Source organism: Phoxinus phoxinus, assembly GCF_949152265.1.
Source record: "Phoxinus phoxinus genome assembly, chromosome: 4".
Lineage (NCBI taxonomy): Eukaryota > Metazoa > Chordata > Actinopteri > Cypriniformes > Leuciscidae > Phoxinus > Phoxinus phoxinus.
In genome coordinates, this window is record NC_136879.1 from 36,304,657 (window position 1) to 36,325,668 (window position 21,012).

Sequence of the window (21,012 nt, forward strand, 5' to 3'; positions counted from 1 at the left end):
GTCTGGGCTGGCTGAGATAGCAATGCAAAAAAAGGGGAATATCAGTGATGGTAGGCAAGTAACACGGTGCAGGTGAAGATTTCTAGCAATGCCTTATTCATATTTTGTCGAATTAAAAATGTTGGATAATTTGGGCTGGGATTGTCTGTCAAAGCCATATCAGTTCTAAGATTGTTTAGGCTAATAATGACTACATGAATTGAGAACGTGGTTTCAATTTGGAAAATGGCATGTCAATGAAGAAGCACCAAAGCGTCTAAGCAAGAATAATTTTGGCGGCAATCTAAATGACGACCTTTCATTATATTGTCCATATCATGGTGACATTCGCCCTATTTGGTGGAGATTCTCAAAGTAGAGATTGTCGGTCAAAGCCATTTATGCGTTCGTTGGTTGGTTTGGCTTGCAATGGCGTGAATTGAGAACGTTGTTTGGATGCAACCTAAGTGACCACCTGTCCTTACATGTCCATTTCATGGTGGCTTTGGCCATATTTGGACGTTAACTGACAGAAATAGGAACATGAGGTCGATGATTTTACTGCCATCTCATTACAAGATCGACCCAAGAGAACATCGACGGATAAATTACTTACTGTTTTTTGACAAACAAAAGGGTCGTGTGGGTATTTGATTTCTTTCCGAATCAATATTTCTGAGGTTTACGAGGAAATCATTTTCGAAATCTGAACTACTAATGGACTACTACTTCAAATCTACACTACCAGTGGACTACTATTTCATCATAAAAAATGCAGACAACACAAATAAAATTACAATGTCAATCCCATTCCAGTGAATGGGAACTGAAAGAAAAAGAAAATCAAGAAATTAGAAACTGGGTTTACAATGGCAGGTTTGCATAACGCTGGTTTTCATTGGCAATGCCAAGTTGGAATATGTCACACGCCCAAACACGTGTTAATCAGACTTGTGTTCATCAGAAAACATGGCTATTATCACTGAATATCCATCCAAAAATTATTTTACATATTTCACATGAGAAGAAATTACCATTTGCACATTTAAACATATATATATATTGCATTATTTAAAGCAAAGTTTTATGCTCTAGGGTCGTTGCCATTTAATATCGTACTAACCGATTGCAGTTGTTAGAAAGGACACCTGCTCCGTCTCCTTCCCATCATTGTATACAGCCAAGTGCCAGATGCCCGAGTCCATGTACTGTATAAAGCCTGTATCGTGACTGGTGAGTGGCACCAGGCTCCGCTGCTGGGCTGGAAAAGGCGGACCCTCGAGACCTGGAAACCCTTGCGACAGGAGTCGACGGCCATCCAACAGCTCCACAAAGTCAAACTGGAGACAAGGAGAGACAGACAGACCACAAACAAGCATTAGGACTGACACATGAGCCTTCAGGAGCTGATAAGTCCTACACGTTGGAGCCAACAGGAGCTGGTCTCTAAGGGCAGGTTGAGACTGTGAGAACAGGACTAATGCTAGGTGTGAAGAGACAGCTGCTCACACTGTACCAATTTATGCAAATATATGTATTGAATCTCACACCTCAAACCTGTACAGTTTACCTCTAAATCATGTCATAGAAAAAAAATGTAGGAATCATATTTTTGCATAAAGCGTTTAAAAAAGATGATGGTAGAATATTTTTTTGGTGTACTGCCTTATATTTATGCTGATTTTAATATCATTGTTTATGTTTATAAGTAAATATTACAAAATAATATCAGTAATGAGAATCTCATGATAATCCTCATTTGTATTATTTTATTTAAAGTAATTATAATAATATAAATAACAGAAATAATTAAAAATAATTAAATAAAAGAACACATTTTATTTACATTACTGTTCCAAAGTTTGGGTTCGATACGATTTTAACGTTTTAGAAAGAAGTCTCTTATGCTCACCACAAAAATACAGTAAAACAATAATATTATGGACTATTAATATAATAAAACCACAGTTTTCTGTTTAAATGAATTCCTGTGATGTCAAGGCTGAATTGTGTAACAACGATCCTTCAGAAATCATTCTAATATGCTGATGTTCTGCTCAAGAAACATTTCTTATTATAATCAATGATGGAAACCATTCATTTTATTCATGATTCACTTATGAACAGAGTTATAAATAAATATTAATTTTGTGACATTATAAATGTCTTTACTATCACTTTTGATCAATTTAATGCATCATTTGTGAATAAACATTTTTATCTATACCTAAACTTTGGAACAGTAAGTGTGTAAAATATAGTTTCTCATGTCTTTCTTTTTGGTATGACATATGACCATGACATTCTTGTTTGACAGTAGTTCATAAGCCAAGTAAGAAATAAAGCCATAACATTAAGCCATTAATAGCAATTTATTTTCTCCATATCAAACACATTATTCCTTACTGTATCTACATGTGCTATAAAGGAACAGTCTTACACAATAAATCTGTTTGCAGAAAATTGAAGAGAAAAACGTAAAGGATTCCAGTGACACAATACCACTGCACTGCACATATATGAACCAAATCAATAACGAGAAGCAGAGATGCTTTGTGTTCGATACTATAATTAAGTGTCTGTTTATGTCAAAGCCTTTGAGATGAGTCTTTGAGACGATATGCAACCAAATGAAATGAAATCTTGGGGGAATATGCTACTTCTATAACCTATTGACAAATGAATATATGTAGGGGGAGACACAAATAAAATTGGAATGATTCATTTTTTATTTATTAAAAAAAGCTCTGATACCTTTTAACGGAAATAGGATAAGCGTTTGTAAGGTCGTATTGCTGTTATATCAAAACATTTAAATGAAAAGGCATAACAAACATTGTTTAAACATTGTTTTCTGACCCACCTGTGTGTGCGATGGAGGCAGGCCTCTTCTCCCGTAGATCCCCACCAAGGCATCTTTACTAAGAGACACGTTAAATTTGAGGTACATGGGGTGGTCGATGAAGACCTGCGACCTCCAGAAGATTCCAGGCGGGATCAGCTGAGCGACTTTGCGGCCCACGTCGATCTCGCCCATGTCTATGAAGCTGTCCTCCGGGAAAAAGCCATCTAGTTTACCTGTGGAAAATGAGATATATCAGTCAGCTCGACGCCTCATATATCTACCATATGGTGCGAGGAGAGGGTCAGTGTACTGGGTGAATGACCCTCTTGCAGAGTTTCCATCACATCAGGAAAAAATAGCCACACTGACCATTGACCGTAAAGCTGAACCTTCACTATACATGTACTAAAACTCATCTATCTATCTATCTATCTATCTATCTATCTATCTATCTATCTATCTATCTATCTATCTATCTATCTATCTATCTATCTATCTATCTATCTGTGTATCTATCTATCTGTGTATCTATCTATCTGTGTATCTATCTATCTGTGTATCTATCTATCTATCTATCTATCTATCTATCTATCTATCTATCTGTGTATCTGTGTATCTATCTATCTGTGTATCTATCTATCTGTGTATCTATCTATCTGTCTATCTGTCTATCTATCTATCTATCTATCTATCTATCTATCTATCTATCTATCTATCTATATATCTATCTGTGTATCTATCTATCTGTGTATCTATCTATCTGTGTATCTATCTATCTGTGTATATATCTATCTGTGTATCTGTGTATCTATCTATCTGTGTATCTATCTATCTGTGTATCTATCTATCTGTGTATCTATCTATCTGTGTATCTGTGTATCTATCTATCTGTGTATCTGTGTATCTATCTATCTGTGTATCTATCTATCTGTGTATCTATCTATCTATCTGTGTATCTATCTATCTGTGTATCTATCTATCTGTGTATCTATCTATATGTGTATCTATCTATCTGTGTATCTATCTATCTATCTATCTATCTATCTATCTATCTATCTATCTATCTATCTATCTATCTATCTATCTATCTATCTATACACACACACAAATATTTTATCAAAATGTAAAAAAAAAAAATTGTATTGCTTCGAAAATAACAACTTTTTTAAATAATTAAATTCTCATTTGTTCTCAAACCTTCAATAAACAGAACAAGTGCGATTATGGTGACAGATCGTTTCAAGTCGATGCAAGTTCATTTTGATTTGGAATCTGATTCGGCATTAAAACAAGTGATTCATCTATTTGTTTTATTTTTTGTACTTTCATTTATTTACACATCAGAATGTTTTCCGAGGCAGTGCCTCCCTCACATCCTTGGAGAAAATGCCCCTGCACCTAATGCTGATGTGCCCTCCTCATTGGACCCTGAGGAAAGAGCAACATCTGCTCACTCGGGTGGATTGGCCAATTTCCGCAGTGATGGCGACAAAAGCAGACATCCTTGCAAAGAGAGCCCAGAGGACTCGCAGGCAGCGTTCGCGTCGGGCTACACGCGCTACAGCAGATGGCAGTCTCCTCAAAAGTCAATCATTTGCAATTTGCTATATCTGGAGAGACAGGACATGCTTTCCCGTCTTCCAATTTACCACCTCCACATAACGTATTACCACATCAGTCGCAATTACACGTCTTGTGAAAATTCAGCTATGCCGCATATCGCCATTGGCCGAACTTTCGAAACTTGTTGAGGACATGACCGGGTTTTATTTCACACAAAGTCAAAGAATAAAGCAAAAAATTTAAAAGAAATTATATGTTCCAAAAACAAAAAAACAAAGCTTTAATACAAAGTTTTTAAGACCATTAGGACCAGCTGTTGTTACAATACAAAAAATAATAATCCTTTGGTCAATAAAATCAACCAATTGATAATATGTTAGTATTTCTTGTACTGCCTTTAATTTGTGATGATTTAAATGAGAACAATTTATAATAATAAAAATATTGTATTACGTCAATGGGAACTTCTCATGAGAAAGTAAAGTGGGATGGTTTTGTGTGTGTGTGAACCTTTTTAAAAAAAATAAATTAGCTTGGATCTTAAAAATTTTAGTCAAGGCTCAATGACCGAAAAGGTGGGTCCCATGGCAAAACCAGTTGAGAACCAATGTTATAAAGAATATATTTTTTATTCTTTTTGGGGTGAAACAACATTCACCCACAGATGGCCAATCACAGTGCCCAAGGAGTGAAGCTTGGTAGAGTTTGGTGAATGGAGCAAGGAGTGAAGTATGGCGAATGCATGAGTTTAAACAATGTCTCACTGGCACTTTCCAGATAACATGTTTATGGGTAATTGAACTGATGTGCAACTAGACAGTGCAACGGTCAGAAAACCTCTCTGATACGGTGTTAATTTAAGTTAATACCAGGGATGTACAGCACAGTGATGCTGGATTGATTTGCTGTGTTCCTGATGACAATGTTACTCTGACAGTCAGAATTAAAAAGCCGGGCCTATTGATTTCCCCTCAGCCGCAGATGTCACTCAAACGGAGGAACCGCCACGGCCTCCAAGTTTGTGGTTTCGCTCGCTCCCTCTCTGCCAGCTGCTAAATGAAAAAAGACGTCTTGGTGACTCATCTATATGGTAATGGTCTGATCTCCCACCTTTTGTCCGAGGCCTGTGGCAAATCAAATGGCTAAATATGGGTAGTGCTCACGGAAAGGCAAACTTTTCCTACTGTACGAACTTCGGTCTCCATGACCGTGGGGGTTAGTGTCTGCTTTCTTCCGCTGCCAGGAAAACTCTTGTCCAGTCTTGGAGATGAAAGGAATGCATGGCTTTTTGGATGGGGCAAGTTATAATCTGCCTTGAGCCCCTGGATACTCAATCCCTAAAGCTGTGCCATTCGTTCTTCCAGGAACAAATAATACCCTTCCCATTTTCCCTGCAACTTTCATTGGATTGTAATGCAGATCTCATGGCAAGCAACTGAGACTGGTCACAGCATGGAGCTGGCTGACAAATAATCCTGGATCCTTTGAAAATCCAAAATAAGACGTTATAATACTGGCCAGCGCGGAGTGAAATTAGCAGGAGATAAGTTCATGTGAATCTGGCCGGAAATTAGCTTGAAATGTTGGAATGTGTTGTCGGATATGAGATGACTGAAGGGCATGAGTTCAAACGCTTGGCCCAAAAAAAAAAAAAAAAAAAAAAGGTTTAAGGTTAATCAAGGCTGAAAGAACTTCTTATATTTTTCCAACCAGACTTGTCGAGCTGCTGCCTTTTTAACAAATCTCAAATAAGTCAACATGAAACCGCATTCACAATCCATTTATCCAAGTGAAACAGATTATAGTTTACCCCCCCCCCCCATATAAAGGTTATTGGAGTACATTTTACAAGAAAATACTTTTACTTTTATTTTTTTCATGTAATAGTTTGCAATGTCAAAATGTACTACAATTTCTAAGTGAAAATTGTTTCTTTATCCCCAGTGAGGTCAAAGAGGTCAATGCCAAAAAGCCAAATCCAAATGCAAATAACGCCAAATTAAGATACAACAATGACACATGCGCAAAACCACCTGGAACAAGCATTTGAAAAGTAAACGAAACAGTCATTTGTGATTTCATATCGACTTTAAACCATAAGATTTGGACATACCATCATCTTTGCTTCCTCGATCCGGAAACTCTAGACCCGTGTTGCCCAGAGGCGGCAAGCCCAGATCTGTGGGCAGATGAAGGCCACTCGTGTTGTCCTCAGTCAGCTGGTAAATCTGCCTCTGCATTGGCTGTAAATGCCAGTTGAGTCCGAAGAGGTGCATGGCTGCAAGAGAAAGAGCGGTGGCAGATGGTAAATTTACGTCTGTTGGAGCAGTGATTCCTGAGCATGTGCCTTGCTGTACATTAGTGTAATTAAATTAGATTCACTAAGGAATACTATAGACACTGCATCAGAAAATGAACATCCTGAAGGCTGTGGGGTAATTAAACCAAGGCTGTAAGAAAACAAATATATTTTGACTTGATTAATCTTTGGCAGAGTTTAAGAGCACCAAGAGAACCACAGCAGACAGCAGATTAATATGCAAATATGATGCCATCGCTGTTGTCGGATTTGAAGAATGGACATTCATTAATTATCAATTAAAGATAAAAGTTATATGTAATATAGCAATATGTAGGAAAACTGCATATATGGCATATACAAGTTGTGTATCCACAGTATAACGTATATACAGTATTATCTTCTGCTCACCAAGGCTGCATTTATTTGATTAAAAATACAGGTAAAAAAAGCAATAGTGTGAAATATTATTACAATTTAAAAGAACTGTTTTTATTGTAATGTGTTTTCAACTATAATTTATTCCAGTGATCAAAGCTGAATTTTCAGCTTTATTACCCCAGTTTTCAGTGTCACACGATCTTTCAGTGAAGTTTGGGGTAAGTAAAAACTATCTTCAACATTGATAATAATAAGAAACATTAATGATAATTGAGCACCGTTATTAACTGGTGTATGTTTCATGGCACTGTGTAAACAAACAATAACAAAAAAAAAAAGTTGTCCCATAAGGGCAACCCACAGACAGAAAAGTCAGAGCCCATAGGGCAACTTTTTTTTTTTCATCCCCATTAACTTGCTAATACCCCCAGTGGCTAAAGAGACAAGGAAATGATCAAGTCAGCAGGAACACAACAAGAGGTACGGATGAATGCATGAGCAGCACCAGAAGACACAGCGATATTTCACAAGGTCAACAAAAGAAGAAACCATTGGGATGAACTCTGATGGCGCAGTGAACAGGGAAGGAGGGGCCAGGCATGATGGATCACCAGGACAAGAATGGTCAGGACCAGCTTAGCCAGGCAAAACCTTGTCCTGGAAGTCTTCAGTCAGCAGATAAAATGCCAACAAAAGGCCTTTGGAGCTCTTTCTTACACAGTGGACATGGAAGTTCTAAGCACATGATGTAAATAACCAAAGAATCCAATTAAGCTTGTGAAGCTGGGCTGCATACAAATTCACACTAAGTACTTAACTGGTAATTGGAAAGTACACACTGTTGGGTATGCGGTAAAACAGTATGGCAGATTCACTAACAGGCATGGAACACTGTTTGGGTTTTTTGCAACTCAAACAATATTTTATGTTACCAAAGATTTACATACAGAGACAACTATAAGTCATTCATAGGGTTATTTCCCCAAAAGTGTAAACACTGGTTTGGAGGCGCTATAAAACATCTTTGTTTGAGCATTCAGACAAGCCTGATTTAGCAACATTGGCTCTACCATTGATTGGAAGTTAAAGGTCCTGTCCCAAATGCACCCCCTCGCGATCTTCCTCCAAGTCTACACTTTCGTGATGTGATGCCGTTTTGACTCCGGTAGAAGTCTGGCAAAAGTGAGCATCGAGGTCGTATATATGCTGCAAAGGGGGCACTCGCAGTCGCGAGCACCCTTCTGAAACCTAAAAAAAAAAAAATGGGACACCCTATGGTCATGTGGACTTCACAGACACAAGCATTTGGGTGCCATTGGATGAGATAATCTTATAATGTATCTTATAGTACTGATAATATACCTATTGGGATGCAGCCAAAATATGTAAGACAACTCGTCCCCTTGGAATTATAAGGTTCTATCTGCGTTCTGAGCAGTTTTGAGATATTGAGCTTCAAAGTTTTTGCATTACATATAGGAAAGTTTATATAGGGAACAAGTTTCTTTCAAACATGAAAATAACAGGGACCCTAAATGTATTCTAAATATACAATATCAAAATCCTCTCAAATTTGTAAATGGGGATTTTTGGAATGGGTCAAATGCAGATAGAACCTTCTAATTCTAAAAAAACACCTTTCGCTTAGAATTATAAGGTTCTATCTGCCTATAATAAAACAAATAAAACATTATTTGAACATTAAATGTAAAATTAATGTTGTAACAATGTCTCAACATGTGTTAGAAAGTCAAATTTGATCCTTCCGAATACATTTATTTCATATTTTTAGCGCTTCCATGTATTTAGGACATTTCAAATTAAGCAAGGTATGTCTAAATATTTTGTCCAGTCCAGTTAGTTGTTGGTACCAATTTGGTGGGTAATTAAACACATTATTGCAGAAATTGTTACTTTAATCTTTCTTGCGTTTATACAGAAAGCAGCTACTGTAATACATCTGAGCAGGACTTTATTCCACCTAAAGTGGGCCAGGTAAAATGGCTTCCTCTCTAGACATCAGTATATGGCTGAAATAACATGCTAACGTTTATTGTTGTAATTAAGACCCCATCAATTAAATTGTTGACTATTTGACCTTTAAGGCTTAATATTGTAAAAATTAAGACATTTTAAGACTTTAAAAACTGCAAGAAAACTTTAATTCATAAAGTTTAATAATCATTGAAAAATGATTCACCGACTATATAATCACAAAAATGTCAGACTCATTTTTAAAACACAGAACTATAATACTCTCTGTGACTAATTTTTTAAAACACAGACATACTCTCTATGACTCATTTTTGAAAACACAGACTTATAATACTCTCGATCTGCTAGTGGCATGAATTTAAACATGGAGAGCTTCTGTGCATTCGAAGTGCTGATTGGCTCACGCAGATAGAACCTTATAGAGCCAAGTTAGAGTTCGACTTTGTAGATAGAACCTTTTTGTTTTTTTAATAAAAAGTCCCAAAATGTACACAACTTAAAAAAAAACATCACATAATGTAAATAAGTTGTCACAGAATAAGAATATGTGAATAACTCAATTTTGACAAAAATGTCAGATAGAACCTTATAATTCCAAGGGGACGAACTGCTGTCGGCACCAACTATGGTGGACTATGGCAGTGTCGGAGTAGATAAAACAAATGATCTCGAGCCTCTTTCCTATGCTCCATTTGTCTCCCTACATGAGTTCCCGTTTCTCCTTCATAAGTACAGACCTGGTTTCAAATTGCACAAGTGGCTTTCTCTGCCACACTCTCTTGACAACCCGTAGTGACAATTCGGGGCTAAAATTACTTTTCCGCTCCACTCAATATTTCGGAGAGGTGACAATGTATTTGTTTTGTGAGGCAGCAAATATCTTGTCTCAATCAGGGTGAGAAAAAGGTCTAAATGAATGATTTATTCTTCTGTCAAAACATTTCTGAAAGAAACATATAGCTGGCATTATTACCAGACCTCCACTCAATCTTGATTTTTGTGTGAAAGAGCACTAAAATTATTCAGCAGATTCTTAGATTAAAGAATACCAAAACAAAAATAAGGAAAAAACTTTACAATACCACCTCAAATGAGGTGTTTACGAGACAATGCTCATAAGGCAATGCTCATAACCTATGGTCAAGCCGTTTGTAGGTATATAAAGTGCTGTGAAAAAAGGTCCGACCAGATAGAAAAATGAGACAAACTAGAACTGTATCTCAAAGAATCAGGAAATGTCTGGCACTGGACTCCATAGAAACAAAGCAATTAATCAATAATTTTTTTAGTATCACAAAAATAATTTTATGTTGTTGGGTGTTTTATTTCAAAATAAAACGGCAAAGAACATAACTAGAAATAGAACAAAGTAGTGGAGGCACTTTGTTTCTTAGAGTTGGTGGTGGGGGACTGTTTGGTACATTAATAATGAAACTAAGAGGGAAATGCCTCACTGAGTAGGGGCTGATTGGCTGGAGTGGTGTTTACAGAGGGAAAGATGTGTCTGAATTCATTTTCAAAGAAAAACAAAGAGCTTTGTCTAATTGCTTCATTGGGCCTTTGCTTGGATATCCTCTGTCCTGCTTTACATGTTGTAAAATCAATGATCCTTAAGATTCTGCAAAGATGTGCTTGCCCTAGCTTAACCAGAAGCATCAAATTGGCAGTTTTAAAAGCCCAGTGCACGGCTCACAGACTGCGGATCAAACTAGTCGTGACAAATGGAGAGTTCTGATTCGCATCCCTTTGCATGTTCGGCCATTAATTAAAGGCATATTACTTGTTAACCACCCCGCATTTACTAAACGGTGAAAATGTGGCCTGAAAAACGATGAAGCCTTTGACAGGCGTTGCCATGGCGGATGAAAGTGGCCATCCTCCAGCTTACTCAATCAATAGCCATTTGGAAAATTGCAGGGCGCGCATTTTGTTGATTGCATTCCGACAGATTTGGACCGTTCTGACGAAAGATCTGAATGTTGCCGTTACTTTTGCAAGAGAGCATTTGTGGAGGCGATAAAAAGTCGTGGCTGTCTTGAGAGACAATATAAATGCAAACGACCGGGCGCCTCCGCCCCCGTCAGTACCGCTGGAATTGACTGTGTCAAAGGGGGACAGACACGCTACGAGACAGATGGCTTGGTTTGTCATCACCAGAGATCGAGTAAGGCATTCCTCTAGCTCGCTCTCTTTTTCTGCAGCACACTGGTTGATTTGTGGCTCTGTGGGAGGAAGCGGAGAGTGCAGTTGGGCGCATGGGCAGTGGGGGTGGACAATTGAATCTAAGGCATCATGGGTCTAGGTGTCATTCCAAATGTCCAAGTAATTGCTCCTTCAAGGGGCCCATCTTCCATCTGGACCCCTTTGCTACTGTCTAGCTCTGATGTAAAATACCTCACACTTCCTGGCCACCCCCCGCTACCAAACCTCATTATGATTTATGTCCGAGCTGTCCCGGTAACTATGATTTCCAGAGTGCGTTGGAAAGAGTCCAGCTTATGAAATATGTTCCCCTGCCTAGCCCAAACTCTTCCATCATCCAAACTCACTCAGTCTCTTTCTCTCTCTCTCTCAGCTGTCACTCAGGCTCCATGAGTAGAGAGCAAAGCAGGGACAGGTGGAAGCGGTCTAAACTGGGCGTTTTTAATGAGGGTCCCGCTGGAACGGCAAGTGGAAAGACCCCACGACCTGTTGAGAGTAAAACGGCAGCCGTGCTGAAATGCAAGCGACCCTGCAATCTCTGCTTTGGCAGGCCACTTTGGCAGATTCGTGCAAGCCAATTAGGAAGCAGAGCTTGAACAAACTACTGCTTCAGTCTGAGTGGAACACAAGGCTCATTACAGTTCCACTTCTGTGTTTGAAACCTTTGCAACACATCCTGAGAAACAGACAACAACAAAAGACACCATCTATTCCACATTTACCTCCAAAAAACACTTTATCCCAGGTCAAAAAAGAGGACAGTGCTGGTATCTGTGGGAAGGGTGGTCTCAGGTTGAGAAATGCCATTTCTTGCTCATCCATCATAGAATGGACAGGGCGCATTAGCAAGCATATGGTTAATTAATTCCCCTTAGACACTTGAATGGATGAGCGTTGAACACGGCAGCTCTCAGTCCTCTCATTAGCCATCTAATTACTCTGACACCCCTCCTGCAGAGATCCTGGTGTGCAAGATCTTTAGCACTTTTTGGGCATCCATCTCATATTCGACTGAATCTTCATCATGAAACTTATCTAAAAACAGAAAGGCAGATGTGGAGGTACCAGACACCACTTTTGCAAACTAAAGTAAGATAAACAAGATGACAGGTCTGAGAAGTGCCCTTAATTTGCACACAACAAAAGTAGGAATTTGGAGTTTACATTGATTAAAACAGAAGGTTGTTGAGGGAGACTACTTCATGCAGTGAAGAGTTTGTTCTTGAAATGTGTTTTTTTTTTTAAGTTTATCTTTCAGGTATTTGTGGATTGCTTTATTCGAGCACACATGGATTTTAAGCCCTTAAAAAAAAAAAAAAAAAAATCACACGTAGGTGAAATCAATCTGCAGACAAACCAGTGAGACCTTGGAGAGCACTCTTGAGAGTTAAATTTCCCCAGTCAGGAGTGCCTCATCTTTTCACAAACTCCCAGTGGAACTTCATTTTTTTTCTATGTGCCCTCCTCTGGTCTCACTTCAAGTTCAGACTGTTGACTATAAATGAGAGGCAGTGAAATGCACATCATCAGTAAGTTAGTAGATCAAAAAGACTTAAGCCATTTTTCACTTTCACTCTGAAGCTAACAGGAATCTGTCAGGAGTGAATAATATCTACACTCCAGTCTGGCCACGGAGAACACACTTTCCAAGAATGCCTTCATAAAACAGCTTTGATTTGGCAGACAGTTAATAGTAACTTGCCAATAAGGCAATTTTTATCCACAGAGATGCTACACTAATTGTACAGAAAGTTCCCCTGGGATAACCTGGTGCAAAGTATTATGCTCTAGAAGACCGTGGTGGCTGAGCAGGACTGTGACCTAACTTCCCAGTTAGAAAGTAATTCATATTTAGGTCAAAAAAGTCTCTTCAGTATAATTTAGGCTACCACAAGCCAAAATGTTGCAGTGACACAACCGCACAACCTCTATAAGACCTATAAACACCACCAGTACTTTCAACCCCAGAAAAAACAATCCAATTCCCTGGGTTGACATGACATGTAATACAAAAATATACTTTGATGAGGGTAGAACTGAAAATACATCTAGCTGGTTGTTATTCTGGAGAAAAAAGGGACTGAAAACAAAAGATTGTCACTTCAAAGTCAATAGACAGTTAGAGTGAGTGTCTTGTGGCTATGAGAGAGGTTGCATGTTGGGTGGTAAAATGAGGGCCCAGCGAGCTAAGAAATGAACACAGAGGGAAGCTGATGACCTTCAGATGCCGAGGACATAATGACCTTCTTAATGAGCATGCCACCACTGAGAAAATGGCACACGAATCCCAATTTTGCGATCTCACTCCTTTCAAGGAAGCAGTTCTTGCAAACTACACAGAAAAGGAATAGGGGGGAAATAGCAAAACTATGTAGCAAGTCAAAAACATCTGTCAGGAGGTTTAATTGGGTTCATTAGACAACACAGCTAGAGTTACCAATTACAGGCCTACATAATTAATTGCACTTGAAATTAAATATATTTTCTCATCAGCTTTTAATTAAATGTGACCCCTTGTTGTTGATTGAATCCCAGATTCTCAGGGTGAGCTACGGTTTCATGCGTGTTTACCTGAGGTGCACAGGGAGATGAGCTTGATTTTGGAAGAGGGTTAGGATGGGGTGGGGTGTCTGTAATTACATGAAGTGATTAAGACACATCGGCTTGGTGGGCTTCGCAGGGCTCCTAACAAGGTCAGAGCTTAACTAGCCCTCCAGCTAACTCGGAGAACAACTTAATTAAGCTCAGTGCTTAGGCCTTTAATGTAGACAATAGTATCTAGTTTTGCTCCAAAAACATAGTGAGCTTGTTCCTATAGGCCGTTGCCTTTTTAGACAGTCTTTTCAAGGATAGCTCTAGTTAGCATGACACATTTTTTCCAATGCATTCTACCTCAACACTGGGCATAATGAGGCATCTTTGAAAAAAGCATTGCTGTCTACTGTTTGGTGGTTTTCGCGCCTAAATCACGACTATGATGCCTTCTAGGTAGGCAGCATACTAGTTTTTGGAATACGGATCTCTTTCAAAACATTGCCACACTGTATGCTACCTACATGCTACCGTCTAAGGCAGAATCCACACGATTCCTAAAAGTGATTTAAAACATTTTACGTAAAGCAGCTACTAAGGTCAGTCACTCCACACCACATAAATAGTGTACATCAAACAAAGCACACATGATTACCTTAAAATGCTTCAAAGGTAGGCTGGTCATTAGCGTTTTGAACAAAGCTGAGCAATTAGCATTATCAGCTAACAGAATTTTAATTTAGGTTCCAAATCAATGTAGAGAATCACAGGGTAGCAATTAAGTTTTTTTTTTTTTTCAGGCAAAAATAGATGAATGGATGGATGGTTAGAGCTCATTTTAGTTCTGTTGCAATGCATATTTATTCTCAGTGCCTAAGCTGTGGAAAGCTGTTTATCTTTAATAATGAAAACACATCTGTGAAATCTCCATTTGGATGCACCTTGTGCAAATGACTTGCACTCAATATTTTCAACTTCAAAAAGTATTATTTCATTTTGCGAGCTCTGTGTTAGATTACACAGAACAATTTACATTCTAAGCAGACACGCATTATGCAAACACATTTCAGGCTGTCCTCTAAAAGATATTGGGTTATACAAAACATTTTTGTTATTATTGATTTACTCTCGAAGGAATGGACACACATTATTTGGAAGTGCTATAGCAAGCTCTTATCTTCTCACATGTATGTCAGATATTCCACTTCTTTCATGGAATAATACGAAACGCATAACAGAATTGTTAGCAGACACCTAGTAACAGTCTGCATCACAGTAAAGCTCAGGTATGTTTATTGTCTATATTCAGACTAATATGGTGCAGAACTAATATAGCTGTACATACAATGCATCACAGAGAGTTACTGATTTATGTAGCCCCTGTTAAACTACAGAAATGTTAACCACGCAGGAAAAATCAAATCAAACTGTTGCTATGGCTCAATCATATCTCACTTTATCTGTTGTCCATTATTGATTTGGTTCACTGACCAAGCTGAATACAGTTGGGGGACATTGAAATTTCCTAACAATGTGAGAGATCAATAATGTTCACTGTAATCTGCTGGAGCTGAGCTTTCAAATGATTGAAAAGTGAATCACATACAGCATCTTTATATGCGTCACTACTCTGTCACAAGGCGGAAACAGATCAAATTCAACACAAAAGTCATATCAATCTCTTTCAGTGAGGAGATGTACTGATTACCATCAGCAGCTTGGATTCAGAGAAGAAGCGCTTAAATGACAAAAGATTGCTTCAGCCTTTAGAGCAACAGTATACCAAGTATATATATATCGAGTATAACAGTTTGCTGACCACCAAGTTGGTTTACACTTCTCAGGATTTGTCATTTTTTTTCATTTCGTGTCCTGTCAGCTGGTTATCCTGGCAGACCAGGTAAACCAGCTAAGAGTAGCAAACCCCCTTCAAGCTTTTGGTTTTAACCCTTAAAAGCATGAATGTGAATGAATGCCAATCATTATTACATATTCGGGTTTTAAGCGACCCGGATCTATATCTAACATGGATGGATCTCTACCTGTCGCAATAATATAAAACTCTCAGAATAATAAAAATAAAGAATATTTTGTTACCTTCAGTTTGAGCAGTTTGAGTTTTATACCATCATCGCTGTCCTCATCAGAGTTCATTTCCCTGTACATTTAGCATATTCGCGATCTCAAACATATTCTCAAAAATATCATTTTCAACGTCTTCATAATCAATATTTTGATCGTTGACAACTTGTTCACCAAATCCACCATCAAGTGACAGTGACGCTAATATATGATTGCGTTCATTACTTGCCCTGCAGTATTTCGCTGAGCCATATCAAGTTTTGCTGATGATATTCTCTTGTTTTCTGCCTGCGGTAACTATGAGTGAAACGTCACTTCATAATCGTATGCGTTTAAGGGTTAAAGATTAAAAAAAGAAACCCATAAGCCATCTTTTTTATCGGTCACGTCTTTAACTCAGTTTTAAGGGTGGATGAGGATGCAGAACGGTGAACTTACCAATAAAGTAGGCTAAGAGGAACACCAGGGTGACGGAGATGAGGATGGCACTGAGGGCAGCACATTTCCAGTTGCAGTGCTTATAGGGTTTCTTCAAGCTGAAGGCAGGCCGTGAGAAGGTGTTCCGTGGCAGGGGCCGGGGTGGAGGCGAGTATACTGTGCTGGACGTCAAAGGGTAGCCGGGAGAAGTTGTGCAGTACAACGGTGAGGTCCCGCCAGGCTTGAACAGAAAGTGTCTGCAGAGACGCAGAAAATACTGTTGCTTATGTTCAAAAAAACATGGGCCGTTGGAGAGCACTGTGTGATAAGTGTTTTCTCATCATGTTAAACAGTATCTGTGGAGTGTGTAGGCTTGTGTTCCCGCACTGGTCAGTACTGCTGTCGCTAAGCACTTTTCCAAGCTGTTGCCATAGCCACCTCTAAGTGCTGGCTGGCAACGAGACGCACGGTGCCCCGTGGGGTGCGTTATATCGAAATTTTGAATCAATATCAAATTTAATTTACAGCCCGAGTGACCACAGTGGACTCTTGTTAATACAAGCCCTCGTAGTGACTTCTAATTCACCTTAAGGGTGCGTGTGTCAAGAAGCTGTGGGATATTGCAGGATGTACATTATCAGGACAGCTTATTCACTGTGGCCAGTTCTCTTGAAATGAGATGCTACTGTAGCTCAAAAAAGCTTAGTTAGTTAGCAGGTGTTGTAATCTATGGTGAAGTCACTGACTTGGAAAACTGCTGTCAAGCTGTACTGACCGGATGAGGGGAAACTCAGAAACAAACCACATTAGCCTAATGAGGTACAAGAACAGACTTACAATAACTCGTAAGCCTAGAGCACACTACAAGACAGAAGCTTGTTCAGCTGGCTAGTCCGCGACCAAAAGGCAAAGGCAGTAGCCTCTTAGCATGTCTCACTGAAATGATTCAGAGTCTATGCAATTGTGAGAGACATTCCAATATGCTCTGATATCCTATCCCGATACTGTCCCCTACTCTCATCCCTATATTTATTTCCTGTCTCTCTTTCTCTGATCTGTCCAATTAAAGACTAGCATTAAAGGGATAGCATCATCATTTACTCACCCTCAAGTTGATGTGCACTATTGACTTCCATCTGTTTTTTTGTGTGTTTTTTTTACTTCATACCAATGAAGTCAATGGGGCCCATCAACTGTTTGGTTACCCATATTCCTCAAAATATCTTCTTTTGTGTTCAACATTCATACAGGTTTGGAACAACTTGAGGGTGAGTCAATTAGCACAATTTTCATTTTTGGGTGAACCAACCCTTTAAGTTTGTTCCTTAAATGTCACAAACATGAGAGAGAGAAAAAACTGATGCTATAAAATGATGAGACTCTCTAAGAATAAATTGCACGCACTGATTAAAAGGATAGTTCACTCAAAATTATAATTCTACCACAATTGTTCCATCTCATGCCATGACAAACCTGTATGACTTCTATCAAGGTAGCAGGTTTCTGTCTTGTAATGTGCACTTGGCTTTATGAACAATTTATTACCAAAGAATGCTAATGCATTCAGGGTTAATTAGAAGAGTTGTTAGTTTGGTGTGCAAAAATAAATGTTTAAAAAAAACATGCAATTCATACAGTAAGTGATGAAAAATGTTAGAGCGTGTTACAAATTGCACTATGTAATGAGAAACAAGTGTGCACAGGTACCACTATGCAGCATGGCAAAGCAGATTCCGGCAGCCGCGGTCAGATCATGCAACATACCCATCAGTGTAAGCGCCGTCGCGGCGAGCTGTGGCCAGTATGTCCATCTCTATAAAGTTGTCCTGTAAAGTCTCAAGGAATGTCTGCTTTGCTATGTTTCTACACACAGGTGGAGAGATGGACAGATGGAACGAGAGTGAGACATGCGTGCAAGAGGGAGACACAGATGTGCAAACACAAAAAATGCGATCACCCGGCGAATTTGTGTAAATGGACAAGAGTGGAGATGCCGACGAGGACAAACAAACCCCATTTTCCAAAGACAGGGTGCTGGTGCCGGATACAGAGCCCAATTTGGAACCGTTTCACGTTTTTCAACGGCAGGAAAAACGGTGTTCAGGGACAGAAAAAACCCTCTCTATTTTAAACCTACTGAACTCAAAATATTAACCATAACATCAGAAAATAGAGGGCGGGAAAATCTCCTCATCAAGTAATGTTTTTAAAACAACAACTCCTCAGTCTAGCAAGACTGATGTTAAACTAAACTAGATCAAACAAAAGCTTACCGTTCTCATTTACAAAGCTGTTTATACTGGAAACGCCCACAGCGATGTGTATTTAATTAAACAACAGTTAGTTCTCAACCTTGAATCTAGCTGGCGGAGGTCCAAGTGTGCTGATGTTTTGTATACCACCACAAAAGGTATCTCCCAGCTTGTGGGAAAACGGCTTTGAATGTTAAAATGTTTTGGACACTTGCAAGACTCATTAAAAATGCTAAGAGCTATGGTTTAAGAAACGCAGCAAGTTATGAAAACATTCGTCCCTCCAGCCAGTTGAAATGTGGGGACGGTTCTGAAAGAGGTCCGCAGGTTCCCTAGCCGGGCACCAGCACCATTTCGGAGAACGTGGGGAAACAGAGACATCCTTATGGAACTGAAGTGCGGTGTGGGGTTTTTATCCCCGTGAAACCTGGTACGCCCCACCCGAGAGCGCTCACGTTCTTTTACTGCACATGTACCTTGTGTTGTACGACCCATGCCCCTCTCTGCAAGCGTCCTGTTCTTCTCTGATAAACATTAGAGTATTCTGGCTCCTTTATGATTGTGGTTAGAAGAAAACAAGGCATTACTTTTCCATTCACTTCTTCCCGTTCTTTGTGTTTCAGGGGCTGACACAACACTTTTTTAGAAGAATCACACATTATACTGACAGAATTCCCAAGTGGTAAGGCTAAATCCTGCTTTAAGATGTGACTTTTTTTCTTTAAAAATATAAATGGTTTCATAAAGCAGAGGTTTATTAACATTCAGAGAGGAACTCTGGTTGCATTCAGTGAAGCATGTCTGCTGTAGCTCCGTTCCCCCTGAGATGGCTGTTCCATAAGGGAAGACTGAGATAATGCGATGGAGAAATGAACCGTCAACATGCACTGGGCAGGCGCAACACCTTCAATTCAACAAGAGAAAATGCTTGTTTTCTTTTCTTCGTGGCTGTTCCAGACTGCCTGCTCGCTCTGCTGATTGTCTTTGGCCGGCTTATGTACATTTGTTTCGTTTGTTTTGGGCATTGGGAGACAAATTAAAGTTTTAAACGAAGGCGAGAGGGCCCCAGAGGACAGTTTGGAGGAGTCAGAGAAGAATACAAAAAAAGCAGCCAATAAGAGAATGGCATTGCCTGGCTCTCGTCCAATGGGAGGGCTCGGTAAGCCTACATATCCAGGGACTCATCCGACCCATTCCAGCCCGCTGTACAAAAGTCGTGAGGGGAACCATTACAAAGCCATTAGCTAAAGCCTAAATGACAGGCCATCTTTCAGTGCCCTTGTGGATATTGCTAATGGATATTCCAATTTCATCAGAGGGTTTCGGATAATTGATCGGTCTTTCTTTCTTTTTTTTAGATAGGAGGAAAGGGATGGAGGGTGATGTCACTGATTTACTCGGTTTCCGGCACTCTCCTCATGCCGCATGTCGGCTGGTGTGACCATCTGTTTCCCTTTCCCATGGGAATACCTGGTCCAGATTAAAGTTTGGGGAAATCCATGATGCTTAATCAGTCATTATGTTGCTAACTGTCCCTCCGCAAATTCAAATTAACGTTAATTTTCCTGTTGAGTGGACCGTTCAGACTCATGCCGGTCACAAACACATCAAGAGGACAAAGAAACAGAGTTTCCAGGCAAATGTCCTAGTGCTTAACCTTATTATTAAACAATATAATGTGTAAGATACTTTCATTTTGGCTTGGAACTGTGGAGCAGAGGTTACGGTGTGTGGCTCCAAATATGTTAAGATGAGTGCTTATGTGGGTGATTCGGGTTCAAGTCTGGCTTGCAACATTTCTTGATCTTAACGCCCCCATCATTTCCTGCCACTCTATTATAACTATCTAACTAAATCTCACAAAAGATAGGTCTGAATTATATTTCACTATAAAATAAATGTGCAACAAGTTGATTTTAGGATCAATTAGGGAAAATTCTTGTTAATTATTGAGAAAATAAAATAATTTTCATTGCTATAATACAGTAATAACCCTGTACAGACACAATCTTGCTTTCTTTTTAATTAAATTGAACACAAATATATATAGTACAACCATCTAGTATAGTATATTGCAAAGATGTATACTTATGTATAAATGTATACATCTTTCAAATGCATATTATCTAATTATATAAACACCAAAATGCTGAAAAAAATATTTACTGTATATATTTATTTTTAACATATCTTTTCAGCATTTTTGATTCCGTAATGACATATGTTTTTTGTGAGATTTGTGAGATTTTGTGAGACTACCGTACTTTAATTTTACATTCCATCAGTAAATCATAACGACTTTGAGATCCGAGACCCGTGATGCACAGATGCTCTTAGCACAAATATATCATATAAACTTATATTTATTTCAGCTACTACAAAACTTTTAAGACATTTGAATTGTTGGCTGGGTTGAGCAGAGCAGAGCAGGAGGTGGAGGTAATCTGAGTATCAGTATGTATCAT

The 21,012-nt window shown here is 38.9% G+C and overlaps 1 protein-coding gene across 1 annotated transcript in view; it reads right to left on the minus strand.

Annotated features, from left to right (window-relative positions):
- The window catches only part of tenm4 (teneurin transmembrane protein 4), a 240,272-nt gene that overhangs the window by 93,525 nt on the left and 125,735 nt on the right, over nucleotides 1-21,012 (minus strand). The window contains exons 6-11 of the mRNA XM_079608835.1: nucleotides 19,024-19,098; nucleotides 18,060-18,158; nucleotides 16,317-16,552; nucleotides 6,501-6,665; nucleotides 2,843-3,057; nucleotides 1,103-1,319 (exon numbers count right to left, since the gene is read on the minus strand). Coding sequence (XP_079464961.1) covers nucleotides 1,103-1,319; nucleotides 2,843-3,057; nucleotides 6,501-6,665; nucleotides 16,317-16,552; nucleotides 18,060-18,158; nucleotides 19,024-19,098 — 1,007 coding nt within the window. The remainder of the gene's footprint in view (nucleotides 1-1,102; nucleotides 1,320-2,842; nucleotides 3,058-6,500; nucleotides 6,666-16,316; nucleotides 16,553-18,059; nucleotides 18,159-19,023; nucleotides 19,099-21,012) is intronic.